General features: G+C 39.1%; 1 protein-coding gene across 6 annotated transcripts in view; it reads left to right on the top strand.

Moving 5' to 3' along the window:
- FAM3B (FAM3 metabolism regulating signaling molecule B) overlaps positions 1-15,151 on the top strand; it is a 57,721-nt gene that overhangs the window by 21,158 nt on the left and 21,412 nt on the right. For 5 of the 6 annotated variants that reach the window (XM_007493069.3, XM_007493068.3, XM_056825953.1 and 2 more), the window contains exons 3-5: positions 4,936-5,059; positions 7,514-7,572; positions 11,702-11,752. In XM_007493069.3, the coding sequence (XP_007493131.1) occupies positions 4,936-5,059; positions 7,514-7,572; positions 11,702-11,752 (234 nt within the window). The remainder of the gene's footprint in view (positions 1-4,935; positions 5,060-7,513; positions 7,573-11,701; positions 11,753-15,151) is intronic. The other variant, XM_007493071.3, reaches the window with a different exon arrangement.

The following is a 15,151-nucleotide window of genomic DNA, read 5'->3' as shown; positions in this document are numbered from 1 at the left end:
TAGGAATAAATGTAAAGCACCCCTCAAAACCAACTTCATACGTATAACACGAGAAAGGTATAGTTTGGCAGTGGTTTGTTTGAAAAAGGTAATGATTATGGGGACCGAGAAGACCGCAGCTCAAACTCAGAGGAAAGCAAAGAAAAAGCACCTAATTCAAAAACAGCAAAGAAATACAAGAAATGGCTACAAGCTCAAAAGAGTTTTGGGAAGCCCTTTAAAAACCCTCAAAAAAAAAACAAATGAGAGAGAAGAAGGAAGAATTAGAACATCTTAGAAAATTAGAAAACAATACAATGCCAGAAAAAGCAATACAAGACAAAGAAGAATTGTGAAAGAAACATCGTCTAGTTCAAGATGTCCAAAAAGCAACAGGAAATGTGAAACTAGAGGTCAGGGGAGCTTTATTTATCATCAACATAGAGGTCCTAATTAAATCCATGGAAGCTGATGGGGCCAGCAAGTGAAATAGAGACCCAACAAGAGGACCCAGAACAGAGCCTTGTGGGACACCTACATTAGTCATCCAGATGAAGATTCAGCAAAGGAGATGGAGAAGTTGCAGCCTGATAGGTAGGAGAACCAGGACAAGTTGGTGCATGTCACAACCCCTATGCCTAGCTCTTATCACTCTTCTGCCTTTGAACTAATACATTATAATGAATCTAAGGGGGAAAAACTAAGAGAAGACAAAATCAACAAGAGAGCAATCAGCAATGTCAGAGACTACCATGTAGTCAAGAAGAATAAAAATTGAGAAAAGGTCACCACATTTGGCAATTAGGAGATCATTGATAACTTTTGAGTGAACCATTTCGGTGAAATGATAAGGCTTGAAACGATCGTAGAGGTTTTATAAGAGAGCAGAGGGAAGGAAGTGAAGCCGATGGCTTTCTAAAGCAATTTTACTGCAAAAGGGTCCAAGAGATATAGGACAAAAGTTCACAGGAATGGAAAGATCAAGTAAGGAGTTTTGACTGGAGGAGAGAAAGGAATGTTTATAGGCAGTAGAGAAGGAGCCAGCAGACAGAGAGAAATTGAAGATCAGTGAGAGAATGGGGATGCTAGAAGTGGCAGTCTGTGGGAGGAGATTAATGCAATGAGACTGCTTGTACAGAGGGCCTCATGTGAAAGATGGTGGCAGAAGGCACCTGAATTATCATTCACAAATGTCATGGATAAGGAGAGGGCAAGAGGGAGCTCTCGGGGAATAACCTCATTTTTTCTATAAAATAAAATTTAAAAACTGTTACCAGCTAAGAAGATTGGAGGAGACAGAGTCATGGAACGTTTGAGAAGGGATAAAAAGGTTTGAAAGAGCCATTACAGAGAATGGGAAATGATTTGGTAAGGTAGTGTTGCCTAGCAACATGGAGGACCTAGTTGAGGTCGCATAATGTATATAACTTTGTTGTAGATTGAGTTGGATTCGTTGCATGATTTCCTCCACCTTCATTCAGCAACCTATGAGTGAGAGTGAAGGCAGCAGACAGTAGGAGTGACCCAAGGTTTGGGAGGGCAGAATCAGTGATATGATGAAGGAGTCAAGGGACCAAGAGAAGAAAACAGTTTAGAGTTGAATGTTTACCAGAGGGTCAAGACGGGAAAGGGGAAAAGCATAGCTAGTTCAGGGGTAACTGACCCAGGAAAGAACTGTGAGACTGAAAGACTGGAGGTCATGGTGTAAACCAAAAATAAGGTTTGGTATGGGAAGGCAGAGAGAAGTGGAGAGCCAGAAGAGTTTCAGAGTTCTTGAGCCTGGAGGTGTACATTTGTTAGGGGATTACAAGAGCAAAGGTGTGATCATCTTTGTGTGTGAGAGCTGGAGTGGAGGATCAGGGAAAACAAGCATGTTGAGTAACTGAAGAGTGAAGGCATTGAAGTCCTAGTATGAGAGCAGGAGTTGAGGAAAGAATTGGCATACCCCAAAGTCTCTAAATAAACAGCTACCAAGATTTTGATTGAGTTGAAGATGTGAATTATACAGAACTCACAGGGGAAGAGGTTGCTTAAAGATGGAAGCAGGGATCAGCTAGGTGGCTCAGGGGACTGAGAGCCAGACCCAGAGATGGGAGGTTCTAGATTCAAAGATGACCTCCGACATTTCTTGGCTATTTGGTCTTGGGTAAATCCCTTAACCCTCATTGCGGAGGTCTCAGCACTCTACTGCCTTAGAACCAATGAATGGCATTGATTCTAAGAGAGAAAGTAAGAATTTCTTTTTTTTTTTTTAAGATAGAGACACAAGAAGTACCTGGAAGTAACAATTTTTTAAGTGCCAATGGGGAACAAGAAGAATTCCAGTTCTTCTATCTCAGTTAGCCTAGAAGAATGAGTACAACCTTTACTAGAAAGGGTTGCCAAGGAAGCTGTGTAATTGAGTGGAAGCCATGTCTCAGTGATTGTCAAAGGATAGGAGTGAGAGAGGAAAAGACTTGAGGAGATAGGTAGGGATGGGTCTTGGGTTCAAATGTGACCACAGATACTTCCTAGCTGTGTGATCCTGGTCAAGTCACTGTTAAAGTCAAATTAAAAACTCCTGGTTCTTAGTTTCCAGAGTTTATTAATATTACTTGAATAAAGAAAGCAGATAGATAGAGATTAAAACCTATTTCTAATCTAATTCTAACCACACGTCTCTCCACATGGCTATCGCTGTCAGCCACAGTCCTCCACCACCAGTGTCCAAGGAAATAAAAAGAGCACTTCCTAAACCCCTCTTTTATTTCTTTCCTCCCTTCCCCCCCCCCATCCTTTCTGGGTCATTGTCCCTAGAATGATTCACCTGTGACCTAGGTTTGGAGCATTCATGTGACGTTCAGTCATGTGATATAAAGCTCGTAGTCCCCAGGGCACAGGTAGGATGACTCCAGTCATGGGGGAGGGGAGTTCCTTTCGTACATCACTCAACTCTCATAACCCTTACCTTACCACCATTCTGCCTTGGAATCAATATACAGTATTGATTTTAAGGCAGAAGATGAGAGTTATTTTTTCATGCTCTCTGGGCTGCCTTACTCATTCCCACTTTCCTTCATACTGGCAAGTCTACTTTCTGAGAGATGGACCACCAGCACATAGCAATAACCCATGTCTCTCAGGGTCGTAGACTTTACCTCCACTGGGGATGGAGAGTGATACGTTTCAACTATTCCCCACTATAACTCCTGAGCCTTTACCAATGTCTTTATTTACATAAAATACGCCATCTTCATATCAGAGAACTTAAACAAAAACAATAATAATCAGATCATAGTTATTAAAAATAAGGCAAATGAAGTCGTAATCAAAACATCACAGACTCCCCATATTCCGGGGGCTCCCACACTATTCTACCAATGCATTCAGTGTCTATCCTTTAGAGAAAATAAGCAGACATTTATAGAAACCTAGCAGGAATGAACATGAGTAAAAAATCCCATGAACCCTCACAGTGTATGCCATGAAAAGGTCAAAATGGGCATATGATGTAGATATAAAGTGTGCTGTCATAATTAGGGGAGCATGGAAAATTTTGCATATCAGATTCATAGAGAAGGAAAGAGTTGATGACAAAACTAGAGATAAAAAGGATCATGGGAAGTATAGTGGATAATTTTGAATACATGAAATTTAAAAGGGTTTGCATAACCAAAATCAATGCAGCCAAAATTAGAAGGAAATGGGTAAAGAATTTTTAAACTAAATTTCTCTGATAAAAATCCCATGTCTCAAATGTATAAAAATAAGAGGCAATCTCCAACTGATAAATGGTCAAAAGAAATGAACAAGCAGTTTTAAATCACATTTTTTAAAAATTAACATTAATTTTTTATTCATTTTAAGTTGAAAATTCTCTCCCTCCTTCGTGTTCCTCCCCTCCCCATTGAGAAGGCAAGCAATAAGATATCAATTGCACATGTGAGGTGATGCAAAACATATTTTCATAATAGCCATGTTACACAAAAAAGCAAGAAAAATATGCTTCGACCTGCACAATGACTAGTGTCTGAGGCAGAATTTGAGCAAAGGCCTTCCACCAAAGTGCCTCACTTAGGTATTATTCTTTAGAATCAGCTTCTAATATTAGATATAGCATTTCTAGGAGGAGCATCAAAACTCTTAAAACAGAATGCAGATTTGTAGGACTATAGGAACCTCTTTGAATCCATTTCCCTATTCTTGAGGGATATGTGTGTCTTAACTCCAAGAATTAGAGCAATTAAAATTTTACTGGCTCTGCCACAGGTGCTTCTTTACTTTTCTCTCCTTCCCTTTATTATGCTGTTGTAAGCAAAGTAGCATTGGTACAAGGGGGAAACATATTTCAAGTCCTACTTCTAACATATAGTAGCTGAATGATCATGGACAAGCCTTTTAACTTCTCCTCACCCTAAGTAGTCTGGTCTTTCCCACTGTAAACTCTCAACTAAATGACTGATGTGTCGCACTTCTTGATTTCAAAAACTAAGGTGAAAATCTATGAGAAAGACCACTATCCACATTCAGAGGAAACACGGTGGGAGCAGAAACACGGAAGGAAAACAAGTGCTTGATCACATGGGTCGAAGGGACATGGTTGGGGATGGAGACTCTAAATCATCATCCTAGTGCAAACAACAACATGGAAATGGGTTCTGATCAAGGACACGAGTAATACCCAATGAAATTGCGCATCAGCTGCCGGAAGGGTGGGTGGAAGGGAGGGAGGGAAATAATGTGATTCTTGTAACCAGGAAATAATGTTCTAAATTGACTACTAATTCAAATGGGAAAAAAAAACTAAGGTGAAAAAAATTATTTTATCCACAAAAGTTTGTAACTATTACTTCCTTATTGTATTTGGAGATCTAAAATATGTGAATTGGTTTGAAGATAACAGACAGAAGTATTCACATATTTATTGCCTTCTTTGTTCCCTTCAAATACCGACTTTTCTTACCCTTTTTATTACAGCTCCACTCCCCAAAAGACAAAAATGTGGCCATTGGACTTCATGCCCACCTAACAGCTATGCCTATCAGTTGCTAAGTGGTGGTGGTCCCAACAATTATGCCAAAATTTGCTTTGAGGATGAGCTGTAAGTATCAGTTTTTGTACTAGAAACCATTCATTTGCATGCCTAGAAAAGGAGGGTTGTATTAATATTTGTCTATTAAATGTTGAGGGAAAATTAACATTGGCAAGTCACAACAGTATTGCTATGACAGTTCTGTGGGAAACCCTTGTAGGACTTAGCCAGTAGTTATCAGCATGTAAGTTGAAAGCTTGATCATTGCACTTGACAGGTGCTTTGAGCTAATTTTGCTTATTGCTTTTATATTCCTCCTAAAATTTAGGGCATATAACTAGCTCCCTTCAAGCTTTCAGAAGTCCAATTCAGCTGTAGCTAGGGACTCCTCGATGACATAATTTTTCTTAAAACGATCTCAAGTTGATGTCGCTTTCTTTGTTTAGTGTTTCATAAATATTGAAAGAAACAAATATATTTTCCCTTGAATTACATCCCTACTATTAGACGTGCTTCCAAATATTTTCCTCGATTTTCATGTTAAAATTTTAATTTAAGTTAACAAATATTCAGGACTTGTGAAAAGTCTGGTGGAAATGTTAATAGACACCTCCATCAAATCATTTATCACAATAGAGAAATGAAATTTTTCATCTTGACTGTGAGTAAGTAATAAATTGCTTCTATTTAAGCAGTTCATTAGTTGTTTGTCAATCAATCAACATGGATTTGTTGATTAATGACTGATGTGTGTAAGACAATGCCTACTAAGACCCTGAGGGTTACAAGAAACATGGCAAATCCATTTGAGTCCATTTCCTTCCTCTTGGCAAAGAACATCATATTTGTCTCTCTGCTAGAAGCATTGTAGCAATTACAGTTTTACTTACTATGATAGAATGCCTACTCTTGAGGAGATACTATCTAGTTAGGAGGACAGGTCATTATGTAATAGAAAGAACTGGTTAAAAGAGTCATTTTTGAATCTATACAAAAGCATAATATAATATTTAACATAATAATAATATAATACATATTACTTGTTATAACTATGTAATAAGATATAATAAATATACATCCCAAAGTAACAAATTCTTACATTAGCTTTGTCCAAAAATCTGTCTCATTCTTTATTTCCCCTCCCTCCCACCTGTCTCCTCATCCAAGAAGACAGGGAACATGTTATAGGTTATACATATATCATCATGTAATGCATATTTCCCTGTTCATCATAAGATACATGTTGTTTACAGTAGAGAAAAATTCATGGAGGAAATTAAATGAAGAATGATATCTTTCGATCTGTATTCAGACTTCTGTTCCTTATATGATGGTCTGATTATTCTTACTTTATTTCCCTTCCTCTCCTTGCAAGTTGTGGAAGAGAGAAATGTTGAAGTGAATGCAAGGACTCGTTTTGCAAGGTTATCTCATGAAAAAAAAATGAGATAGAACTCTGGCTGCCAACAGGGGATGGGAATGGAACAATCAGCTGAGAAAAGGAGTGGAGTGGTTAGAGACTGCTGGGTTTTCCCCTTTTGAATTGAAGAGGAAAGGAGCAAAATCCTCACTGAGCCTACCTAGCTTCAAATCCCTTGTTGAGCAGAAAAAGATCCAGACTAATCATCTGTATTATAGTGGTTGGATAGAGACTTGTTTCCCTTTGGGGAAGGCAATAGCTTGTCCTTCAGAAGACTTCTTCAAAGCTATATCTCTTGCCAAGAAATACCATCATCTTGAACCTACAAAGATATTAAAATCACCTGGGACTTAGTTCCCAGACTTGAGCGTCAAACCCCTGAAGAAAACCATAGAAAGAAGTTAGCTCAGGGACTTCCTATTTCCTCTTTCCTAATTTATTATACCCAACCCCTTATTTAATAAATAGATATTTTCAACTTAATGAGAACTCAGACATCTTAAATTTACTAAAAGGGGATCATAGATATATTCAACTAAAGAAGAAAGAGATTGAAGGGGATTTTCTCTTACCCTTCAGCTTTAGTCAGATCTGACTCCATTTTCCAGAGAGCTCTGCTTGGAAAGGGAGAATTGGTGTTACTCTTTATCTGTTCCCTCTCTCTCAGTTACCTATCAAAACTTTGGTTTCTGATTCCCCGCTAGTACAAAGTCCTCAAAATTTTAATGTTTACTCACTTCCTATGTATGCTTTAAAGCCTAAACCTATGTAAACTATTTTAGGAAACATTCTTCCCCTCACCTTTCCATTATCAATACTATTTCCTTCTTCAGAATTCACAAATACTTTATACATACCTCCAATGAAAAATAATATCACCATTTTCTATTAAAACTGTATGCATCCTATCCCCATTCTAGAGTATAAGCTTCACAGCTCATCACAGTTTTATATCTCCTCTGGCACTTCTAATGCTTCATACTTAATGGCATGCTTAATAGACATTTAATTTCTATTGAGTTGAAAGAGCAGATACTAAAAGGAGAGAAATATTCATTTCTTGATAGGACTGGAGTTTTAACTAATTCTTATTTAAATTTCAGACTCATAAGTGAAGAAAAGGGTAATGTTGCAAGAGGTATCAACATTGCCATTGTGAATTGTAAGTTAAATTTTTTCTTCATTACTTCTCTCATATTAAATTTAGAAACTTGGTGATTTCATATTTTTCTTCATTAAAAAAATAATTTTAAAATACTATACCTCTCCTAATATAGAGATAAAGACAACATTCCTTGATAGATTACAGAATAAAGACATATATCTGTATGTATGTATATATACATATATATAAAGAGAGAGAGAGAATAAAAGAATTTCTTTTGCTTGACTAAGCATACTTGTTACAAGGATTGTTTTTTAGTGTGAGGCAGGTGATATGTAGGAGGAAAGGGAATTTTTTTTAAAGTTTAATATTTTTCCAATAAGCACATGAAAAAGTGCTCTAAATCTCTTATAATCAAAGAGCTGCAAATTAAAACAACTCTGAGGGATCACCTCACATCTAGCAGATTGGCCAACATGACAGCAAAGGAAAGTAATGAATGCTGGAGGGGATGTGGCAAAGTAGGGACATTAATTCATTGCTGGTGGAGTTGTGAATTGATCCAACCATTCTGGAGGGCAATTTGGAACTATGCCCAAAGGGCAATAAAAGACTGCCTGCCCTTTGATCCAGCCATAGCACTGCTGGGTTTGTACCCCAAAGAGATAATAAGGAAAAAGACTTGTACAAGAACATTCATAGCTGCACTCTTTGTGGTGGCCAAAAATTAGAAAATGAGGGGATGCCCTTCAATTGGAAAATGGCTGAACACGTTGTGGTATATGTTGGTGATGGAATACTATTGTGCTAAAAGGAATAATAAAGTGGAGGAATTCCATGTGAACTGGAACGACCTCCAGGAAGTGATGCAGAGTAAAAGAAGCAGAACCAGGAGAACATTGTAGACAGAGACAGATACATTGTGGCACAATCGAATGTAACTGACTTCTCTACTAGCAGCAATGCAATGACCCAGGACAATCCAGAGGGATCTAGGAGAAAGAACACTATCCACATCCAGAGGAAGAACTGTGGGAGTAGAAACAGAAGAAAAACAAGTGCTTGATCACATGGTTCAATAGGGATACATGATTGGGGATGGAGACTCTATAAACGATCATCCTAGTGCAGATATTAATAATATGGAAATTGGTCTTGATCAATGACACATGTTAAGCCCAGTGGAATTGTGTGTCAGATATGGGAGGGGGGTGGAGAGAGAGGAGAGAAAGAACAAGAGTCATGGAAAAAATATTCTAAATCATCTAATTAAATAAAATTTTCAAAAAAATAAAATTCAGCCAAAAAAGTTTTATATTTTTCCCACCTGAATATAAAAACAATTTTAACATTACTCTTTTAAATTTTGAGTTCCAAATTATTTCCCTGCTGCCCTTCTCACTCCCTCTCTGAGACAGTAAGCAATTTAATGTATTTTAATATGAGCAATCATATAAAACAGATTTTCATGTTAGATAGGTGAAAGAAAACAGATCAATACACACATATGTGCACACAAACAAAAGTGAAAAATAGGATGCTCCAATGTGCTTTCTTTGGGGATGGATAGCATTTTTCATCATGATTCCTTTGGAATACGCTTGAAAAATAGCATTCACAGTTGATCGTTGTATAATATTGCTCTTACTTTGTACAGTGTTTCCCTGGCCCTGCTCCCTTCACTTCATGTAAGTCTCTCCGGCTTTTTCTAAAGTCATCCTGGTCATCATTTCTTATAGCACAATAGTTTTCCATTAAAATCATACTCCCTGCTTATTCAGGCATTCCCCAAATAATGGGGATCGCCTCCAGTTTCAATTCTTTGAAATCACAAAAAGACCTGCAATAAATATGTGCGTACAAAAGTTTCTTTTCACCTTTCTTTTCTATCTCTTTGCGATTTGGGCCTAGTAATAGTATTGCTGGATCTAAGTGGATGCAAAGTTCTGGAGGTCTTTGGGTTTTTTAAAGATTTAAAGCTAGTGCTTCCTCCAAATTCTTTGTGGAAACCTTGCATTAATGCATTTCAAAACAGCAAAATGTATGAGTGATACGCAGCCCTCCCAGGATCATAGCAAAAAAGGGTTGTGGTCTGTGTAATTAGGCAGCATATGTGAACTACTGGGCCAGTAGCTCCTTAGGATCTACTGCTCCCTTGGAATAACTGCCTACAGTTCAGTAATTGTGACAGTATAAAACATTCATGAACCTTCATGGATAGAGATCATTTGTCCTACTAGTGGGAAAAAGTGAAAATATGGAGAATGCTTACTCATATTTAAGAATTATTGAGGGCACAACTAGGTGGCTCAGTGGATGGAGAGTCAGGCCTAGAGACGGGAGGTCCTGGGTTCCAATCTGGCCTCAGACACTTCCCTGCTGTGGACCCTGGGCAAGTCACTTCACCCCCACTGCCTAGCCGTGACCGCTCTTCAGCCTTGGAACACGTATTGATTCTAAGAGGGAAGGTGAGAGTTTTAAAAAAGAAATATTGAGATAAAACAGCCATCATTTACAAACTACAGTAATCATGAATCATTTTTTTTGTTAAAAAGCTCAAGCTAATGAACGTATAAATTCTATTCTTATGGATAAGGGGCCTCTAATCACTGCCTGAGGTTACTGATGAGAGTCACCCAATTTCTGTTTGAATGAGTCCAATGCCCTGGGAACTGGCGCCATTTTTAATGGGGCTCCTTGTTATCAAGCTCCTTTGGTTTGACCCCAGACCTGCCGCCGAGTCACTTCTGTTAGCCCCCCCCCCCCCCCCCCAAGTGCAATGGCGGTCCAGCGCTTACAGGAGCTGTTTCAGCCTTCGAGAGTCCCTTTTCCATTCAGTCGTCTCCAGGATTTCCTGAGTGATTGTTCCCGGGGCGCGGGCCCCAGCGCACAGGCTCTCCCACAGGCGCTTAATGGGGATCGACCCCGGGACTCTTGGAAGCCAGGAATTACGCAGTCCTGCCCCGGCGTCGGCGCAAGGCTCGGGACGGACCGGAGGAGGTCGTCCTGCTCAGACCCACAGTGTCAGCGCGTGGCCGCTTCTCCCTGTCCCCTGTAGCCCAGGGCCCGTCAGTCACCTCCCCGATCGGCCCTGCGGCCTAGGATTCCGTAACGCGAATGGTCAGTCTTTGACGAACCGAGCCAGACTGCAGTGCTCTTTCCGCCAGGCCTCTAGTCAGACCGAGCGCTCTTCAAGGCTCTCCTAGAGGGTGTGGCTGGCAGGCGTGTTAAAATGGTCTCTTTCAGCCTTACGTCATTCTCTTCTTCCTCTTCCACCGGTCCTGTACTCTGCAAGGTGAACATTGGCTTTTCCTGTACAAATGAAGCATCATGGGGGAAACTTCTTCAATGAAGTGACCCCTCGAGCACCTCCCGTCATGGGTGGAATTCTCGGAGTCTCTCTTTGGGTCCACGTCCACTCCGGGCCCAAATGGCGTATTGGATTTAGTTTAAAGAAAAGGTCCTAACTGGATGGGGTAGTGAAGGTGTTATAAGAGCATTTGGGCCCACGTAAATGTGACCCGCGCCCTCAGGGAAGGGGAATGAAAAGGCAGAGGGATGGTGCGGGAGGAGAACCTACTGAGGAAGGCACGGGAAGGGGAAACGCGGGCTTCCTGTGTCACAGGCCAATGGCATGTCATCACACCCATTAGGTGGTGCTCTTCTCGGTAGAGCTGCTCCTCTCTCGGCAGGGCGTCTCTGTTTGTCTGGGTCTGGGGTCTAGCAGCAAGAAGCTGTCTTTCATTTCTGAATTAGACCATTCTTTAAATTTATATTAAATAATGAATAAAACAAACCAGACCTCAAACGGACCTCAAAGCTACGTCAGATCTTTCCTTTTCAGTCCTTGATCTCTGAACTAGAGACCAAACTCCTTTGCTATTGATTACCGCTTAATTAATGTAGGGTTTCTGCAATTTCATCCATTGCCAACATAGCCTCTGGCTTGGAGGCAAATGTATTGGAGCGTGAAAAGTCATAAACTAAGGAGGCAGGTTCAATGCTCTTCCTGTGCCTCACCAGGATCCTCACCTGGGCTGTGCTGAATGTACCGGTATTTTATTTTATTTTATGCGATTCTGACGGACTTTCAGCCCCTCACAGTGAATCTGCGTGTACTTGAAATTATTACAAGATAATCCCCATATGAGGAACACTATTCAAAGTCTTTTGTTTTCTTTTTCAGATAAAACTGGGAAACTCATAGACACAAAATATTTTGACATGTACGGAGGAGGTAAGAAAAAATAAAAATTTTGCTGACAAAATTTGAAAGAAAAATATACAGACTTTCTTAGGCTTTGAGCAAATCAAAGAAATTTAGTTAAAAATATCTAGAAAGGAAAACCATCCTGACAGGCTTTCCTCTCATTTCTTACTATTCGTGCCTTTTCTAGGCCTTTATCCAACAAGGAAAGAAAGAAATCTGTGGTAGAAGAATCCAAAGTCTGCTTTTAGTGCAAATAGTACTTGTTCTCTGGAACTGCCCTTCCCACGGCAGTTCATTCTACTTTGGGACACCTCATTGTTAGGAAGTCTTTTCTTACCTCAAACCCAAACATTTGTCTTTGCAACTTGTCATTCTGCCTCCTAGAAACAAGCAGAACAAGTCAAATCCTTCTCCATGGAACAATCGTTCAAATGGCATAATTATCACTTCATTAATATACTCTATCAAAAAGCATTTCTTGGGTCTCTCCAGTGCCCATAGACTGAGGAAGCAAGTGAGGGCCAGCAGTCTGGAATGCTGGAAACCCACAGTCTGCCCTCAGTTCTTCTCTTCATTCAGAGGTATAAGAATTGTGCCATCACCCCCACAGCCCCGGGACCACGCTCTTGGTTTCTAGCGGGCTGCAGAGGCCGCTCCATTCAGCCTCCAATGGATGAGTGAGAGCGTGGCTTTAATGGCGCGCAGACTCAACCCATGCAAATCAAACCCAGCCTTAGTTTCTCATCCTTGTCTATGTGTACCAGAGGGGCCTGGAGCCTCTTCTAGGTGGCTTATATTATGATGTAGATGCCAGGAAAGCCTGGCTGTGTCCTTCTCTCTTAATGCATGGCCAGACTACAGGCAATCCAGAAAGACGACATCCTCCATGATGGTGGCAAACAGACTAGGTGGCTCAGTAGAAAGAGAGCTGGATAGGCCTGGAGTTACTTAGAAGTGAGCTTAAAACACTTACCAACTGTGTAGCCACTATATAAATGCTTTATTACATGCATCTCTATCCATATTGGTAAAAAGCTGGCTGAAGAAAACGACTTTTGTTGCATCTGAAATGACTTCCTCATCTGGTAGAAGCTTTCTTGGAAACGAATCTTTAAGGAAGCCTTTTGGTCCAGAGAAGCAAATACTTCTACATAGAGGCCACAGAAAATGATGATGTGGTCTTTTTTTTCATGTTTCAGTCAACTTGTGTGAATTGCTTATGTGAGAGCATTTGGTTTCCATGACGTCCATTTTCTCTTTCTAATTACTTACATTTGAACCTTCATCGTCTTTCCGGATATGAAGATAAACTTTATGAAAAGGAACAGGGAAGCACAGGATTTGGAGACATAATAATAATCACTAACATTTACATAGCACCTACTATGTTCTGGGCACTGTTCCAAGCTCTTTACAATTTTATCTCATCTGACCCTCACAACCACCCTGCTACTATTATCCCTATTTTACACATGGGAAAACGGAGGCAAAACGCGGGAAAGGGTCTTATCCAGGATCTCACAGCTATCATCTCTGAATGCAGATCTTCTTGACTTAGCTTACCTTGACGATTTGGCCTCAAATGTGGAGTCTTGTATGAATTTCAGCGTGTCACTTAACTTCTTCGAACCTCAGTGTCTTCACTGTAAAAATGAGATAATGCCATTTTCGCTATCCCACAGGATTCTAGTGTGAATCAATAATCAGATATAATGTCTGTATAACACTCCATAAATCTAAAGCAACATGTGAAGCATAAATAATTGAGAATGCTTCCTGTTCTATTCCGAGTCACTTTGTGGTTACTCGAGAGCTGATTCATCCAGTTTACTTATCCACGCCTATAGTTTTTTCTGCTTAACTTGGCCATTTTCAATGAGGGACAACAACAAAGCTTCAACCTTTTAATTAATTTTGACCATTACAGTTTCAGCAAAAAAAAAATAGAAAGAAATAGCAATAAGAAAAGAAAAAATAAATTAAAGCAACCAAAAGAGACAGAGGGGTAATAAAACTATCTCTTTGCAGATTGTATAATAGTGTATGTGGAAATCCTAGAGATTCAACTCAAAAGTTAATTGAAATTGTCAACAACTTTAGTAAAGTAGAAGGACATAAAATGAACACAGAAATCATTGGTATAGATAGATAGATAGATAGATAGATAGATAGATAGATAGACAGACAGACAGACAGGTAGATAGATAGATAGATAGATAGATAGATAGATAGATAGATAGATAGATAGATAGAGTGGGTGGATAGATAGATAGATAGATAGATAGATAGATAGATAGATAGATAGATAGATAGATAGATAGAGTGGGTGGATAGATAGATAGATAGATAGATAGATAGATAGATAGATAGATAGATAGATAGATAGATAGATAGATAGATAGATAGATAGACAGGTAGATAGATAGATAGATAGATAGATAGATAGATAGATAGATAGATAGATAGACAGGTAGATAGATAGATAGATAGATAGATAGATAGATAGATAGATAGATAGATAGATAGACAGACAGACAGACAGGTAGATAGATAGATAGATAGATAGATAGATAGATAGATAGACAGGTAGATAGATAGATAGATAGATAGATAGATAGATAGATAGATAGATAGATAGATAGACAGACAGACAGGTAGATAGATAGATAGATAGATAGATAGATAGATAGATAGATAGATAGATAGATAGATAGATAGACAGGTAGATAGATAGATAGATAGATAGATAGATAGATAGATAGATAGATAGATAGACAGACAGACAGACAGACACAGATAGATATATAGATAGATAGATAGATAGACAGACAGACAGACACAGATAGATAGATAGATAGATAGACAGACAGACAGACAGACAGACACAGATAGATAGATAGATAGATATATAGATAGATAGATAGATAGACAGACAGACAGACAGACAGACACAGATAGATAGATAGATAGATAGACAGACAGACAGACAGACAGACAGACACAGATAGATAGATAGATAGATAGATAGACAGACAGACAGACAGACAGACAGACACAGATAGATAGATAGATAGATAGATAGATAGATAGATAGATAGATAGATAGATAGATAGATAGATAGATAGATACTATATAGATATAGCATATATTACTAACAAAGACCTAGAAGAAGAAATAGACAACTGTGAAAACATGGCTACTCCCAGCAATGCAATGATCGGGGACAGTCCTGAAAGACATGCCAGGGAATGCTATTCAGCTCCAGAGAAGAGTCTGCTCGATGCAGACCAAAGCAGCCTATCTTTCACATCTGTGTTTTTATGGTTTTATTTGGGGGTTTTGGTTTTGTATGAGTGCTCGTACACCAGTGACCAATATGGAAATGTGTTTTATACAATAATAAAAATATCTTTTTAAAAAGAGAA

This window comes from Monodelphis domestica, chromosome 4 (assembly GCF_027887165.1).
Source record: "Monodelphis domestica isolate mMonDom1 chromosome 4, mMonDom1.pri, whole genome shotgun sequence".
In the NCBI taxonomy this organism is placed as follows: domain Eukaryota; kingdom Metazoa; phylum Chordata; class Mammalia; order Didelphimorphia; family Didelphidae; genus Monodelphis; species Monodelphis domestica.
Note: the sequence above shows the minus strand (reverse complement) of the source record. Positions and strands in the feature narration are given on the sequence as shown.